Source organism: Leptodactylus fuscus, chromosome 4, assembly GCF_031893055.1.
Source record: "Leptodactylus fuscus isolate aLepFus1 chromosome 4, aLepFus1.hap2, whole genome shotgun sequence".
In the NCBI taxonomy this organism is placed as follows: Eukaryota; Metazoa; Chordata; class Amphibia; order Anura; family Leptodactylidae; genus Leptodactylus; species Leptodactylus fuscus.
In genome coordinates this window covers 156,677,904-156,696,172 of record NC_134268.1, presented here as the reverse complement: position 1 = coordinate 156,696,172, position 18,269 = coordinate 156,677,904, and the positions used below count along the sequence as shown (strand labels likewise).

Sequence of the window (18,269 nt, the reverse complement as noted above, 5' to 3'; positions counted from 1 at the left end):
TCCTCTGATACCATAGTATATGCCAAAAGAGTCTTCCAGGCGCAGGCCCACCTCTGGGAGGACAAAGTAAGGACCTGTTCCCACGGAGTAACGCGCTGCTCATTTAGACATGTAAACACGTGTCAGAGCGAGGCGTCAATCAATGGGAGGCTTTATAACCCATTGATTTCAATGTGTAGCGTGCATAAGCCAGCACCCATTGAAGTCAATGGGATCTGTTTTGAAGCGCCTCGCTCTGACACGTGTTTGCGTGTCTAAATGAGCGGAGCGTTACCCCGTGGGAACGGAGCCTTATTGTGTACATGCAGCTCTCCAGTCACCAGTCATAGAAATACCCCTTTAAGAAGCGCTGGCTGCCACTGGTTCCTGAAATCTGTCCAGCTTTGCAATATAAAAACATATGGCCACTGTTGCTATTCATATTGAATCTCCTACGTATTAATAATGGATGTAAACCTCTCACGATTCTTTTCTAATATTGTTGTACTGATGAATAACAGTAGGCTACACATGGCTGGTGGCATGGCCAACAGAATCCCCATTAACACCAAGTATTCTCCATAAACAAATAGGGATCAGACCGCCTTGTGCTTTCCCATATACTAGACGCTGGCCACTTTTGCATTGGGTTCTCTTATTAGCATTCTAATCATTTTAATGCCATTTAGTACAGAACGGCCTTAAATATTATATACTGGAGGGTCAAGGTTGAAATGTCTTGGCTAAGCGTGGTGCCAAATCTTCTGCATACAAATATAAGGAGAAAGTGACAAAGCTATTTTTAAGCTTTCCAAGGCTCAGAGGAAGAGTAATGAACTGGAAAAGTTACACAGAGATAGAACGGTGACTTTGCAGGAAAAACAACCGTCCACAAGTGATTAAAACTGCACAAAGGTTACCTTATAAGACCTTATTCAACAACTTCATGTTTTAACTCACCCCCATTTGATTTTGAAAGAGAACTCAAATATCTAAATAAATCCCGCCATATGAACACAGACAAGAGCTTTCTGCACAGCAGATGCGCTAAACCTCCTAACAGTCACATTAAAAATAAAAAAAACTCCAGAAAGATTTTTGGGTTTTTTTTTTTTTTTTTTTTTATTAATTACAGATTTTGAATTTTTGGCTCCGTGAAATATCACTTGCACATAATTCACTGGCGATTTAACCCGTTTTAGCTTTAAACCAATGACATGTTATCCTTTCTGCATTCCCACTGATAACATAAGCTAGGTTCACACTAACACTCAGCTTTCCATCCTCTGGGTCCACTTGGGGAACTGAAAGACGGAAACCTTATCAGTATTAAAAGTGGTTACACGCGAACCCCATAGACTAATAATGGGATCCACTAGGTTTCTGCCAAAAGCAGCGGAGAGAAAGGTCCTCATTGCAAGACTTCTCTGAACACTAGTGGGAACCTAGCACTATATAAATTTTAATTCAATATAGCCCTTGGACCTTTTGTTTTGTGGAACTTTTTGTCAAGATGAATAGAAAACCGCCATCTGAATTTTAAGGTTTAGCGTGTTTGTCATGTTGAATATATAAGGTACTTATTTTGTTACCTATGTGACCAGATGTCGTAATAATGCCTGGACAAGAGGCAGATGCCTATAAAAGCATTTTTTGCTCCTTAAAAGAAAGTCTTGTGTATTAATACAAGTGACTTTTCTGACTTTTTACACCTAGCACTTTTGGAGACACTCCGAAACAGGCAGCACAAACACTGGGTCTCTGCTGTTCCAAGTCCTTAACAATAATGGGCATTTAGTACATATAAGGCCCACCCTACCACTTACTAAATGTTGTTGGCATGGCTCCCACACAGCGATATTGCAGAAACTGTTTGCTGTGTGTGACAGGCTCCCAGGTCTGTCATAAAAATATATAACTATCAAGGTTTGCCTGTGACCAGCCTGGGTAAAGTGTCTATTTATATATTGTTTCTGTAAAACCACTAAGATGCTGTGGTCATTTCTGAAGGCAACACCTAAGGGGGTGAAATAGAAAGTATACCCTCCGATTGATAAGATAGTCCTGGCGTTATGTGAAGTGAGAGAAGAATAAGAACTACTACTCTCCCTGCACACTATAAGCTGCACATGTTCCCCTGCACACTGGCTGAAGTGAGCGCTGAAGTATATTCACCCAGTGAAAACTCTGGATCTACTGGTATACAGAGACAATGTTTGACTTTAAAACAAGACCAGAGCTCCAAGCTCTATCCCCTGTGGCTTTGGATTTACAGCTGTTTAAAGGGGTTGTCCCATCTCAAGGATCCTATCTATACTGGTAGCTTATATAATTTGAAGCCTTTTCCTATATATATTGCTTTAGAAATTCTGCTTTGTTTGCCTGCTCTTTGAATTTATTCCCCCCCATTGTTTACACTGCGTTGAGATAACCACGGACCTTTAGTACAAGTGACATCACTCACTGCTCTTGCCAGCAGGGATTTATCAGTTATTCTGTTATCTCTATATGTAAACACACAGATAACACTTTGTTCTGCACAAGAATCTGCAGAAGTGTTCTGTATCCAGTTCAGCAGGAAGGGGGAAAGAAATACAGGAAGTGAGTAGCAGAAACTGCATATAGCCTGGCTGAAAGGCTGACATGGGAAACCCTCTTTAAGTCACTGATCTCTTTACAGTTTTACTGGAGTCTCCTGCTTGAGGTAAACGTTTTAGCTACTTTGATCAAACACTGAGCAAGAGACGTTCAAAAGAACTGAAAACAACTGTGTTCTCCTCTTAGAGATGGGACAGAGGGCTCCATGAATCATCGGGAGGGCTGTAGCAAAGTCCTCTCCATCTCCGCCCTTCACTCACATGTACAACCAGCAGGGAAAGCTGATCCATCAGTGCTCTGCCTCATGCTAGAACCAGGATAGCATGAGTGCCTGAAAGAGTCAGTAACCAATTAGGCCCAAGATATAAACAATTAGCTGCTACACTGTACTAGCCCACCAGGGGTTTGGATATTAATCCTCTCTCTACTCTACTCAGGAATATTGGCATTACTACCTTATCTTCTGTAGTCCACCCACAATCCTGGCTGTAAAAAATTGTTTGCCATCAACCACCAATAAAACAGACATTGTCCTTTAACGGTTCTACATCACCAGAGTTACACACATTCTGGCCTAAACCACCAGGGAAGACGTCATTAAATCCATTCTGAGCCGGAGACTACCAAGGATGTTATTAACCCCTTACCTTAAAAGCCGTTGACCACCGGAGCTTGCATCATTATTCCCTTCTATAATCTAGACCAGGGGTCCTCAAACTGCGGCCCGGGGGCCACATGCGGCCAACCAAGCACTTCTGTCTGGCCCCGCCGACAACGCCGGCAGGCGTGCATTTATAATGAAGCTCCTGGGGAGCTCGGGCCAGGCCATGGAGCGCACTTCACTTTACCTATTGGAGGGCACTGCTCCCGATGTCTGTGCGCCCTGCTCTGCCTCCGGCCCACTGTTTAAAAAGTTTGAGGACCCCTGATCTAGACCATCGGGAATATTACAACATTAACCTACCCAGGATGCTGGCAGTACCCACTGTTCTGTTATACTAACCCCTTTACGGTTCTAGATCACCACTGTTGCAGACATTAGCACCTTCAGTGACCCAGACAATCCCTTCTATTCCATAGACCTTGGTAGTTGCAGCAATGTTTGCCAAAACGTATAACTGTCACACGTAAATTTACTATACAGTATATAGGCACAGCATCAAATTGTATCAACTCACCTTTCTTATGTACATTATGATGAAAAAAAAAAAAAAAGATACATATATTATACATTTTACCTTACCATGTATCTACTGACCCAGACTGAACACACCATAAGTTACTGGGACATTTGGCATCCAGTCGACCTCTTCAGATATAGAGCAATACATTCAGGTTAAGCATGAAGATGAGAGTTAAGGATACGTGTAGAGTTCCATGTATCTAGATTTTGCCATACTCTGTCGAGTATAAACTTGTTGGATGCCGGCCCGCAGGTCATCCCAGATCTGGTCCAAGCCAATCTGTTTAAGTCCATGAGGATTTTGACTTCTGTTGGATGACATTTTCTCTGTTCCTATTTTTTGTGTGTCACGCCCCAGATAAAGTCTTTCAGTGCAAATTTAATTTTTTTTTTTTTTTTTTTTTTTTTTTTTTTTTAAAGTGAACTAACTAATCCTCCATAAGACATCAAAATGATGGCACATTCCAATGTATCAGATGACACCTTGAAGAATTAACAAATAGTCTCTGTCAGAAAACCTGAAAATGACAAAAAAAAAATAGATTAGAAATTTGAGGTTGCAGTAAATTTTGCCAAAATGACAGCTAGTATGTCTTGAAAGCAAACAATGCTGAAAATAATTTTTTTTCCCCTTTTACATTTAGAGTGAATTCACTAGAGCTGGGGCTTGAAGAAATCAGTGCGTGTAAATTTGCTGTTAAATGGCTATTCCAGGGTTTTTACTATATCCCCCTCTTTGTGATTGCCATTACGTCCCAAGTAAATGAGACTAGAGAAGCTATGCCGGGTAAAGGAACTATCCTATGTACAATACTGTTCCTGAAATACAGTGAAGTGGCCACAGCTGTCACCTAATCCATGCAGCCACTTCAGTTATATGACTGGTGAAGGTGTATGTCAGATCCATAATGGTAGGTCATCAATACAGAAATATTTAAATATTTAAGTATTCTCATGGCATATCCACAGAACATACCTTAAAAGGTCTTACTGATACAAGTCCCACACCTATCTCCAGAACGTGTAAGGAAAGTGTTGCACATGCATGGTCACCTCTGCAGTCATTGAAGCAGTGAAACCAGTCAAAATAGAAGGGTTAGAGGACCCCTGTCCTGGAGAAAAATGTCCAGGGGATATGCTGCAAGTGTGTTGTAAAGGATAATTCTCATCACAAACACTTACAGCATATCCCCCGGACATTTTTCTCCAGGGTATACCACATAGGTTCCACAAGAAACTTGTGCATGCACCATTCACACCAAAGGAACTAAAACCAATTTATAGAAATAAATGTTAGTAACTTGTCCACTAACAGGTTCTTTTTTTAAAGAGCTAAAGCCTCTTAGAAATAAAATCCCAGTAAAGTCAACGGAGTTGCTTTCAGAGGTTCAAAAGGAGATAGACTATTACAGCTCTGCACCACCGTTGGGCTCCTGCTGCCCATGAGACAGCTAGAGCTGCCATTTGTCAGGAGAAGACAAATTACTATCCCAGTTTTTTTTTTGCCTGGTTTGTAATGACCGCTGCTTGGAGGAACAGACTGTATACACCACTAGTCAAAGTCAATAGTATTTTATTGAGCCCACTTGAACACACAAAGTTTGGTTAGAAGTACATTGCAGATGTAGCCTCTTACGAGTCATATTCTCCATAATGGAATCAATCTGAAGAATGGAGTAAGACTCCCTCGTCGTCAGAGGGGCGCTGACCTTCCAGTATCTAGCAATTATGAAGCAGCCAGCCAAAATAACCTTGCCCACCAGTTTCCTATATGGCTCCCAAACGTCTTACCAACCCAATGAGGCATAAAGCAAGAGGGGCCAACGTTTAAGTGAGGGTTTAATCGCATCAGAAATAAATTGAAATAATGCCATCCAAAAGTTGGGAAAAAAAAATGGTCGGAGAGAAGAGAGGGTCATAGTATCTCACACTTGAAGGAATGTAGGCAACAGCTACTCTAACTAGTAATTTATGAATAAACTGAAAATGGTTAAAGGGGTGTGTTCCAACTCAGTCTGGTATTGACAACACTTGACAGTGTGACAAGCCTTTAGGGAAGGGGTAGGGAATGTACGGCTCTCCAGCTGTTGCAAAACTACAACTCTCAGCATGCATACTGGCTCTGCTGTTCTGGGAACTCCCATGGAAGTGAATGGAGCATGCTGGGAGTTGTAGTTTCACAGCAGCTGGAGAGCCAAAGGTTCCCTACCTCTGCTTTAGGGGGATGCCCCCCCAACGACTAAGACAAAGTTGTCAGAAATTTCCAATAGGAATAACTGGAACTGCACAAGGAGTTAGGCCCAGTTCAGGCCATTCCATTCCCCTCTCCACTTGAAAAATGCAGAGAGAAAAGGCTTGCAAGCAGGATTTTTCTCTCTGCATTTTTTGTGTGGAAACCACATGGACCCCATTATAGTCTATAGGGTCTGTGGGTTTCCTTAGGTAACCGCTTTTTTATGTGAATTAGGTTTCTGTTCAGGGGGGTCTGCAAGTGGACTCTCCAAACGGAATCCCATGTGCAGATGTGAACTGGACTTTGTTGTTAAAAAATATTTATATTATGGGGAATATAATTTATAAAATATCAGGCTAAGAGATCATAAAGTGTTTGTTTTATATTGGGACCCCTATTTTGAACACTCCCTTTTTTAGGTTCAATGTGTTTAAAATATAAAAAATGCCATGCTGAACCCAACCATCTCCCACCAGTCTCGTTCCAACACATCAGATCTCCAGCAGCGTCTATTTCCTAACCCCTCTCTACAAACAGGAAATGCCACACGGCCAATCACTGGCTAAGGAGAGTCAGCTCTGCGGCCAGTGCTTGGCTGCACCGTAGTTTCAGGTGTGCCAGGGATCAGGAAGAGGAGGCCAACAAAGGACACAGGCAACGCCACAACGGAAGTGGCAATGGTAACTGAGCCAGCTTATGTCCTTATGAATAGCATCTTAATAAAGTTGTTCAAAATCTAATATGGCATGCACCGAATTGCTATATAGGCATCACTCACATTAACAAGGCACATGGCAAAAGGAGCTGTAAAACTTCATGAGATGTAGTTTCTAAAAGGAACTAAAAGTTACACCTTCCTATAAAGATCTAGCATGATACCAGGAAGTGCGCGACAATCTCTGCCCTGAAAGACTTGTTTATTCCACACACCTACAAAAAGGAATGGAATTTACCGAGACAAAAACAAGCAACGTCATGCGGCCCGTCACAACACTCAGTAACATCCACCACCCAAGTGTGAGGGATTCCAGAAAACAAGGACGACCTAGTGGGAAACATGAAAAGCCAACATATGGTAAAATAAATGCATCCTAATAGGCTCATCAATAAGTGTGAAACATAAGGTTTCTCTTTACTAGCACTAAGCCAGTTCTTGCTGACATGGTGCTAGTCTGTGTAGGCAGCACCATGTACACAGTGTATCAGCTATTCTGGACAAAACAAGGTGAAAATTAACATCCCCTTTAACATGTGTAAGGCAAGTCATGACAGCCTTGTGCGCCACATGGACAGTCCCTTCCAGCCAAGACACAATGGGCCATAAAAATTCAGGGCCATTTGCCAAACTTCTGTAAATTTACAGTTCATACATCCACCTTAGCATTGTATGGTGCAATCTTACTGGAACGGTCTTAATATATGGGATTGTGCAATATACCACCCAAAATACATGTAAAGATGAAATTCCAACACACATTGTACCTGGTGGTGTATATATAAATATAGCTCTGTTTCTCCAAGTGGGCGGTAACTTTTTGTCAGTTTCTGAGGAAATAAAAAGCTCCCGCCCAAATGGAAGATCAGAGGTAGTTTACATGCAACCTTCGGGGGCTCAATCTTGTGAAAAGAAAGTCGGGGAAGCAGCACTTGGGGAAATCACCAAGCGGACTTCTGGAACGGAAACCAAACGCAGATATGTACTGGGCCAAAGGCTTCCCAGACACTTCACTATTGTAGCATCCCATAAAAGCGGTCAGAAAAGAAAAGGATCCGGGAGCTTTCAGTACAGAACCCTAGGCCCTACACATGAATGGTCCCCTCTCTTCTGGTTACATATCATGGTAGCCAAACATTGAACTGGAGAACTCTCTACTACACAACCCAGGTATGTATCCACTGCTCCCCTTGTCTTCTATACAGCACTGTCAGCAATTGTGTGGTTCACAACTAACAGCAGGCTCCCTTGCTAATAGGGACATAATATGCAAATCTATTCTCCTGGATGGAATTAGGAGAACAGAGTGCACTCTGTACACCACCCTTAACATCATGAACGACTCAGTTATAAAGTCTTTTAATCGTGATGTGGATTTAATTGCCAAATCAGTATTTCTGTAGCAAGAGGAACAGATTCCCAGCTATGGACAGCACTGTTTCGGCCTATTGGGCCATCCTCAGCATAGCGTAGGGATACTGATTTGGCAGAGTGAGAGACTATAGACCAGGGTCAGGGGACAATCGTACACATCAGGGAGAGTGTTTGCCTACATAGGCAGTACGGAGACTTACTAGTCATTCCTGCTCCGCTAGGGATTATGGGTAAAAAATATGCAAATCTATTCTCCTGGATGGAATTAGGAGAACAGAGCAGGAATGACTTGTAAGTCTCCGTACTGCCTATGTAGGCACACACTCTCCCTGATGTGGACGAGTGTCCCCAAACCCTAATAGGGACATGTGAGACATTTTGTTCAGTTCTGTACAACAGAAGGTTGGAAGGGTGCAGCTTTGGCCTTTGTCTATTACGGGAGAGAGCCAACACAATCATATTGTTTCTTATGTAAAAATTTGTTTATTAAAGATACAATTGTTAAGAGAATTTTACGGCATCACAGAAATAAAAAAGCGACTAGAACAATCTTATGACTTTTGTGAAGCTTGACCACTACACGGCTGCGTCAGACATAGAATCTGTATATACAGTTGAGCCTATCTAGACAATGTACACAGAAGAGAAAGTCACCACCTCACAATGTAAAAGGTGTAGATATTCCAGAAATGATATCACAAAATAATTTCAGCCTGTCTGGTAAAGTGATAGTACAGCGCCCACAAGTGTCAGATACCAGCCAGCTATCTCCAGTCAGATGATAGATGTTGCAACAGATGTTTATTTCTCATGCATCATGGCTTATCTACTTCTAGAAGCCATATTTGCTTCATCTTTCTAACTTGGTATATTACTCTTGGAAATAGACAGCAATGGATGTCCCCTGTGCTGTCAGAGAAGGAAGCTGTCCTATTCATGACTATATAACATACATCTAAGGCCCGTTGCACACGACTGTTATTGAATGGCACAACCGATGCTCGAATGTCAACCTTATGCTGCCTGTGCTCCGGCCATGCTTCCACAGCACCATTCATTCAATGAACAGGAGCCACAAAAGCATGCCCGCAAATCTGGAAAGGAATAGGACCTGTCCCAAGTTTTGCAGCCTGGACTGTTGGTCCACACACTAATCTGTTTAATACACGGTCATGTGAGTGGGTGGACAGAAACGAAAAACCCAGATAGCACACTGACCTAGCCAAAGGGGTGTGCAAGGAGCCTAAGGCTTGCCAGAGACAAAATTAGGGAACCGGGTTATGACAATGGCAAACTTTTGTAATGCACTTTTCTCACACAAGGGACTCAAAGCACAGGGAGCGTTGTGGAGAAGGGGAGTTAGATAGTTAGCCATACAGTTGATTTTACAGGAAGCCAATATAGCTATAAAGTATATTTGGCATGTGGGAGGAAACCAGATTACCTGGAAGAAACAAGACAAAAACATAAAGTCCATCCAGATGTTGTCTTATGTGTGGTTCGAATCCAGGACCCCAGTGCTACAAGCAACAGTGCTGACCACTGAGCCACCATGTTGTCTTAGATTGGCTAATCCCATAGAAGTGAATGGACCGCTAACCATGCATACACATTATCACTATTCACAGTACTCTGCACCCACAAGCTCATGATCTACAGGGTCAAATATTCTATAGTCACAGAATAGCGGGTAAGTGTTGTCCATGAGATCAGCCCTACAGTGTGATCGGCCCTACAGTCCCTTAGGAGAATGTTCAAGTTGCCACTACAAACAAGGACTGGGATTTGCTTATCTATCCTGCTTGTAGAGAAAAAAAAACTGTTTCACACAGGTCAAGCACTCTTTATGGGGGAGCTTATAGTGATCGGAGTAAACAGCTGTCATCCAAATAAGTATTCAGCCGACAGTTACTGTGTATTATATGTACGGCCAGCTTTATGGAGGAGATTGGCGAAAAAAGTAGCTTGTGTCAAAGAGTAGGAATCCCCTCCCAGAACCCTCTGTCCACAATAACCAAACAGCTTACCAAGATGGAGATTTACCCTACTGTGAGAAAATAAAGCACCGGGTAACTCTTTTGCAGCTTAGAAGCAGTGACAATGTCAGGATAGGACCTGCTCTATAGTCATCAGAACAAAATAGATACTGGCATGCACATTAGGCTATACAGCACACAGACTGCGCACCCAGAAGAAAAACAATGTGTTACTGCCCACTTGGCTAGTATACCTTCATAGGTACTAAGATCACATGTGGGTGGCAGTCATGACAAAACACTTGGCATTAGCAATGTTTTATATGACCGTTTTTAAAGGTTTTACAAGAAGGAACCAAGCGTCCTCACCCTAAACTCAAATGCTTGCTTCTTGTACATTTCCATGTGTAAACAGGGGACACTGACGCAAACTGTATAGTGACCAACCAATCATTCGCCCCTAGACAGGTTTCATTGGGCTGTGTAAAGACCCTTTAAACACTCCCTGATCGACTCATTTCACAACATTGATCTGTGCTCATTCCAGGAATAAAACAGCCCCTAGCAAAGCCCCTTAGGTACACCATGATCCAGTACGCTCCTCAGAATTTGTAAGATCTATGCAGGCAGTCATTGCATATTTTGTTCACTTCCAGAACATATACTACATGATTAGGATTTTATTCATAGTGTTCCATCTTTATAATCAATAACCAAATGAAAAAAAACACCCCATTTCCCATCCATGTGTTAGATACTGTAAAACTTATCGTTTATTAAAAAGTCTATTGTGAGACAAATGAGCAATCTTAAAATTATTAGCAAAGTGTCTCCAAGTGGAAAGTAGTAGTAATAGTGCTACACAACAGTAATAGAGTATAGCTGCACCACGTAGGGCTACTGTATCACCTATCAGCATATGTGTGCCTACGTCTAATATATTACTGTGTATTATCCTGTATCTGTATTACTATGCTGCTGTAACATACTGAACTTTCCCCACTGAGGGACTATTAAAGGATTATCTTATGATGGAGGTAAGTTATAGTCCCACAGGAAAGAAGTGCTTTTGATGCACAACAAAGTCTACAAAGGGTCTGTGAAGCAAGACTCCTATTGATAATATCTGGAGAGGTGAGGGACACTATCCTGTAACCTCCTATCAGTGGTTTAGAATTTAACCTATGAGGTGTAGCATCAAACAACCTACCATAGCTAGTGTGCAGTACAGCCACATGAGTAGTGATATTAAAAGGCGTCCTAAGGGGTCATGGGTGTTGTAAAGGGAGTAACAGACAAATTGAGCCCCCTCTGTTTATGTTCATTCCCATCATGTTTGTTTCTTTTAGGAATGGAAGAAAGTCCTGCATGTAGGACTTTTTTCTTCCATCAGAAAAGCAAAAAACATGGAGGTGACCGCAGACATATGGGGTATATGGGGCTCAGGCTGCATCTGTCATTTAATGTGTGTTGCTCTCATCCCGTGATGGATGAGAGCATTAGACATTAAATAGTAGTGGTGTGAACCCACCAGATTTCCTGTGTATAGAACCTGTGGGGGGGACGACGACAGATTAAACAGGGCTGTGGAGTAGAACTTTTAGTTGGGGCCAATTTTGGGTGGAGTTGGAAATAAAAAAAGATGCCAACTCCAGATTCAGATGAAAATGATTGTATACATTTGTTGGTATTAGATAACTTGATGAATAGTCACTGCATATTCACTTTCATAGGAATGTAATCATTGGCTTTTGTTTGTAAATTTGAGGTGCTTTACTGTTCCTGCTTGAGCATGGCTGTCAGTCACCATTAATGAGAGAGTCTGAGCCAAGCTGTGGGAGAAAAAAAAATAAAATGAATAATAAGAGTTCAGTGTTTTGTCCTACTAAATCCACAGCCATGAGATTAAAGGGTTTTCTGGAAATTTTTAATTGATGATCTATTCTAAAGATATTGAAGATCCGTGGGGGTCTGACATCTGGAACCCCCATGGATCAGCTTGTTGAAGCTCTGGTCATGTTTGCTTCCCAAGTCATGTGACATCGCATTCATCAGTCACATAGCCTGATCACAGCTCAGTCCCATTCAAGGCATTTCAGCTCAGCCCATTCAGCTCCCTAGATCACTGTTCTTGGCATTCTGACCCATCTCTTGCCTGCACCACCAAATCACCTATCCTAGTTGAGTATTCAGAGCAGTTCTTCCCGGGTTTAAGCGCTTCCCCCATGTAACAACTGCCTCATTTGTATAAGAATTCAAACCGTTTTTCTCCAAGACTAGTAAAGACAGATATATAACAGAGTTCTGTTGTTTATCCCTCTATTGTTCTCAATAAGACAGTTGTGGCAGTTGTAAATGCTTGGCAGAGGTGGTAAACTCCCTTTAAAACAAGAGCCATGGGTATTGATCCGGTAATATCTATGGGGCTGTGTGCTGACCCCTAATACATCTACAGGTGAACACGGAGCACCTAATCTGTGACAGTTCTCATGCTCCACCTCAACAAATCAGTTGATGAAGGACATAGTTCTCAACAAGAAACAACTGAAACACCCCCACAATGGAAACCATGCAGCTACATTTAGTGAATGTAAACACACCTACATTTAAAGAGATGGTCTGGGGAGTTAGAGTCACTTACTTGATCCCACAGACTCTTGATCATGGCTCTTGGGGGTTCTTTTCTGATTAAGACCACCAAGTCACATGATCAGTGAAAGAGAAAGACAGAGCCACCTGGGAGTTGGAACACTGGTACAGATCACATGACCCAGGGGGTTGGAACCTGGCCAGATGCCGAGGTCTATCAGAATGAGTCCGCCCGATAAGGCAAATTATTCTAACCTCCCTGGGAAACCCCTTTAATAAATGTCCTTGTTTGAAGTGATTTACAGAAATCTGACAAGGAAGGAGATGAAATAAGTCCATGCCTGCATCGCTGTTAGGGTTTTTTCCGCTTTCTGGCCATTTATGGAACGAGAAAACTGGAAATACTTATGTGGACGGATATGTAATATGACAAGCAGATAATGGAAATAATGGGGATCATTTGGGTTTCTTTTACAGTATGTCATTTTGCCAGATGAGAAAGTCCTGCAAACAAGAATATTTCATCCACAATATTTAACACAAACTGCAACAGTCTCTTCATACAAACCTCTGACACGGACTCTTAAAACTCATGGATTTGGGGGTCCCAACTAACCTCTGCTCACTTCCTGTAGTGACAACATGCCATATCTACATGCGTGACAGCTGCTGCCAGTCACTGGCTGTAGGAGTCATGTGACATACATAGATGAGTGACAGCTGCTGCCAGTCACTGGATTTAGTAGTCATATGACATACATGCTGACATCACAGCTGAGACCAGAGATTAGCCAATGTGATGAAGTGTACATGTACAACACATCACCACTGCAGGAAGTAAGTAGAGACTGGACAGACTGGGGGCAGTGAGATGGCAGATTGGAGAGGTCATTTTTTTTTAAAAAAAATTCCATCCCATGTTAGTTTTTGCAACTCCATAACAAGCCATTACAAAGCTGTGTCAGGATCAGGTGAATCTACCAGGACAGAAAGCCCTCTGATGCCATCTGTACAGCACAATACATGATGAAGGTCAGTGTAAGCAGTGTCTCACCTGCTGGGCACTCACTGACATGAAAGGCATCTATTGTGATAGGACCGGGCACAGCAGAGATGCCACTAATGTGGTGATGCCAGGCACACAGTGACAGGAAACAGGCTGGCTGTACACAGAGACCTGGCGCTTCTACACCATGTATTATACCCACATAAAGCCGGTACCAAGCAGACGACAAGCAGCGCAGGACACCCCGCCGTCCGTACAATGAATGGATGGGGTGACATCACCGTCCTGCCAATACCTGTGAGGGGCGCAGGGCCGGTAACCGGAGCACAGCAGCCGCTACCTCTCTACACCTCACACAGCCGCCACACACACCACATACCGCCCCCGACCCTTAACCCCCGTACGTCGCCATGTTCCCCACATCCCTCACCTGTCTTTCGGCGGCAGGCGCAGAGAACCCCCTGGGAGAGCCCGGACTGTCAGCCGGAAGTCCCTCCCTATTCTGCAGGCAGCCACTCAATAACCACAATACGGAGTCCTACACTTCCGCTCCCACTGTCCGCCTTTACTCTGCCACCAACCAATGGAAATACACAAGAACGTCACGCACACGACCCGGAAAACAAGGGGTGGGACCATGTAAAGAAATTGATTACGTCCGGTTGTGGGCGTGGCTGAATAAAGTACGAAAGCCAATCAGGTGCGCTAGAACGGCCAGACACCATGGAAACAGCACGCGCTTGTTCTGTAAAGAGTCTGCGCGACCAGCGGCTTCCCAGAACAATGCCCTCAGTGAGGCACTTCCGGTACCCAACGTGCAGTGCTGCAGTGATCGGAACTGCGCACCACAGCTGAGGAGTGCGGAGCCCAGTCTACCTCCTGTACACAACGTGGCTAGACGTCAATGACGTCTAATACGTAATAAAAACTAGACATATACCTGAATATCATCTATCTACCGACATATGATAGATATTCACTACATTGGTGGGGTCCAGTTACCAGAAGGGGCGCTCATATCCCCCACATGCCTGCTGCCAGGGCTGGGGAGTCACAAAAAGTTACCAGCTTCAAAGTGAAACATTTTTAATTATACAACTATTAATATTGTTCTATTAATTAGTTTATTTACTTTTTTATGAATTCACTCACTACATTGTAATGAATTGTTGGAGCTTCTCTAATTGTGACTGTCCTCATAAATGACTGACAGACGAGGTCAGAGACTAGAGACAGAGGTGTCATGGTGGGTTGGCTTACTGATTCCACAGGCCTCAATGCATTTATCTCTATGGGACTGGAGAAGACAGTATTCAGCTATCTCCAGCAGTCCCACCCAGATGACTAGTTACAGTTATACCTGTGTGACCACCACCATAAAGGAACACGAGAACCAAGCACCAGCCTAGTTTCAGAATCCCACCTCACCACCTGTGCGCTTGACCTGACCCAATTGCTCATTTCCAACCTCACAGAAGTCTTTACTCCTGCTCTAACCAGAGTTACTTTCCCTTCTGTCTTTAAACACTACTGTCACCCCATCTTTAAGAAACCCTCCCGCAATTTGTCCTATCCAGCCAACTATCACCCTATCTCACCGCTCCAGTATGCCTCAAAACTCCTTGAACAAGACGTTCACTTTGAACTATCTTCTTATCTCTGGTCCCACTTACCCTTTGATAGACTACAGTCAGGATTCCAACCTCATCACTCCCTAACCAAAGTCACGACCTAACTGCCAAAACCAAGCGGTAGATGATACTACCCTTTCTCTGCCTTCACGTTTGACCACTCCCTCTTGTTACAAATTCTCTCATCCTTTGGCATCACAAACTTGGGCCTCTCCTGGATCTCCGCATACCTCACATTCAGTGTCTCCCATTCCCACACCCTCTTTCTGTAGGTGACCCTCCAAGGCTCGGTCCTGGGAGCCCCCTGTTCTCCATCTATACTCTTGGCCACCTTGCACGGCCCTCCTACCTGACCCATCTGTCAAATTTAAAGGTACCACACTTACCCCAGTCCCACAGGTTCATTGCCTTGGGATGACCTTTGACTGACTTATTCTTCAAGTCACACATCCAAGCCCTCAACACCTCCTGCTGCCTCCAACTAAAGCACATTCATGGAATCCTTTCCTTCCCCACCGCCTCCAAGACTTGTCCCCTCCCATGTATTTCACATACTAGGGAACTCGCTACCATGACACATAAGACTGTCCCCCACAATCACAAGCTTCAAGAACTTAGAAGACTCACCTATTCAGGAAGGGCTACAACCTCCAATAACACTACTATCACCACACCACCACCTAAACAGCTTCTACTCGCCTTCTGTCTCTATCCCTCTACCCTCACAGTCTAGATAAAATTGTACTTGTTTTATGTATTGTATGTAAACCCTCTAATGTACAGCACTGTGGAATTAATGGTGCTCTATAAATAATTAGAAATGAGCGAACACTGTTCGGATCAGCCGATCCGAACAGCACGCACCCATAGAAATGAATGGAAGCACCTGTGACGCTGGCCGGCCGCCGGCAAAGTCAGCGTCACAGGTGCTTCCATTCATTTCCATGGGTGCGTGCTGTTCGGATCGGTTGATCCGAACAGTGTTCGCTCATCTCTATAAATAATCTCTAAATTATCATTTATTCAAGGAATAGGTGAGAATCTGATATTATCAGATTGCCCCTCTAATGTTATTAGGGCCACGAAACCATTCAGAGCACCAGCATAAGGAGTTCATGATCATCTCCATCACCTTATAATTTTATTACAGAGTACTGAAAGTATGATACGTTATATTTTAATATATAGTCTAGATTCTATCAAGGCCCAGTTAAAACTAGCTTAAAGGAATTTTACAATATACTTGTGTACATGACTGTTCATATTATGTCTAACCATACTGTCAAACTTCTAAAATATGCACTAAACATATCATGAACACATGGCATTTAGAGCATGAGTCTGATGTATTGCATAATTCATACTTTTGTTATTTTATTGATTACTATCATACAAATGTATAAGCTGCAGACAATGGCAGCTATCAATTACCTCTATTTCTAAAACAAAAATCGCACACATTAGCACATTTCCTTTGCAAGTGTTGAACTCTATGTGATAAAGTAAGATTTGTCTAATTTAATAAGCAGCTGTGGGAGGCCCTACCCCTCCTGCTAATATCCACCATGCCCACCTCTAGGAAAGGTTGCGGGGCGGGGCACAAATATACTAAGTGTTACAATTTTTGGCAGAGAAAAAAAAAAACATGCACCAAGTTAGTGACTTTTCACATATATTGTGGCAAAAACTGACACAAAATATACAGTAACTCCCCAGTGTATTCCCTTGGACAGTAACTGTAAAAATCACAGTTAACTAGTAAAAATGAGAACCTCACATAAAGAGTTGCCCTGCTACGCCCTCACTAATGTAAGTTATATGGAGTTACATGGATGCTACAATCATTACTTGTAGTTGCAAAAAAAAATAATAATAATAAGCACTCTACCACTTTGAAGATAAGCCAGAAGTATCTAAGGTTGGAGTCCAATGTATTCACAAGCTGTGGACTACCCCATCTAACTACAGCTGATTGACAACTTTCTCTCTATATTACTGTGCATAGGGAGCAACCTGTCAATCAGCAGTGGCTGGCATCAAGCCGTCATAAATATCCTGTCTGGGCTAATAGATTTCCTTTTGAATGAACAGATGTAGTAGAGCTATGGCCACATATACAGTAGGTACAAAGCCTGCAGTTCTCACTACACACTGGCTTCCAGACGATAATAGGACCGATGGTTGGTATGCAGAACACAATGAAGAGCATGAAGCAGCTTTTATAGGGGGTTATCTGCTTTGAAAGATATTTGAAGTCTGTGTTACAACTGGGTACTTTTTCTACACAGTTAACCAGGCCTGTGAAGTCAGTAAGTCAAAATTGGTTATGAATTCAGTTAGCCTTGTTCAATGTCTCTTTACTCGCTAATCATTCTTTTCCCTTGTAGAAAGAGGATGCAAGCAAGGATCCTCCATATATCATTCATATATGGCCTAAAATGGGTGTCAATAATAGACAGCCCCTATAAAGGCGAGTTCGGGACAGTAAACCACCGGCATATCCTTATGGATCGATGGCTTAGTGTTCCAATAAACCCTAATATTTATTAAGAGCGGAGTCTGGTCTTATAGGACTCTTGTTTTCAGGGCACAACACCATAGTTTCACTGCAAGATCTGCACTCATATCATAGCATACCCAATAAGTATTAGGCTAAGGCCACGGTCAGAAAGCACTGGTATGTAAAGACATTGTGGTTTTTCCCGCAGCGCTTTTCACAGAAACTCAGGACTTTCTGCTTCCATTATACCTATAGAGAACCCACCAGCAAGATTTTTTCAAACCACAGCATTTCTGCTGCAGATTATTTTCTGCAATGTGTGGATTGGATTAGCCAGAATCCCATTGACTTTGCAGTTAATGTAAAACACCTTGATCAACTTGCGGCGTGTACGCTCTGTGGGGCCAGGCCTTAAAGGGATTGTCCCATCACAAGGATCCTATCTATACTGCTTGTTAATGTGGATGTAAGACTTTTCCTAAATA

At 42.8% G+C, this 18,269-nt stretch overlaps 1 protein-coding gene across 1 annotated transcript in view; it reads right to left on the bottom strand.

Moving 5' to 3' along the window:
• The window catches only part of CUL1 (cullin 1), a 53,062-nt gene that overhangs the window by 22,763 nt on the left and 12,030 nt on the right, over positions 1–18,269 (bottom strand). The window contains exon 2 of the mRNA XM_075271255.1: positions 3,943–4,278. Within this exon, the coding sequence (XP_075127356.1) occupies positions 3,943–4,082 (140 nt within the window). The 5' untranslated portion in view covers positions 4,083–4,278. The remainder of the gene's footprint in view (positions 1–3,942; positions 4,279–18,269) is intronic.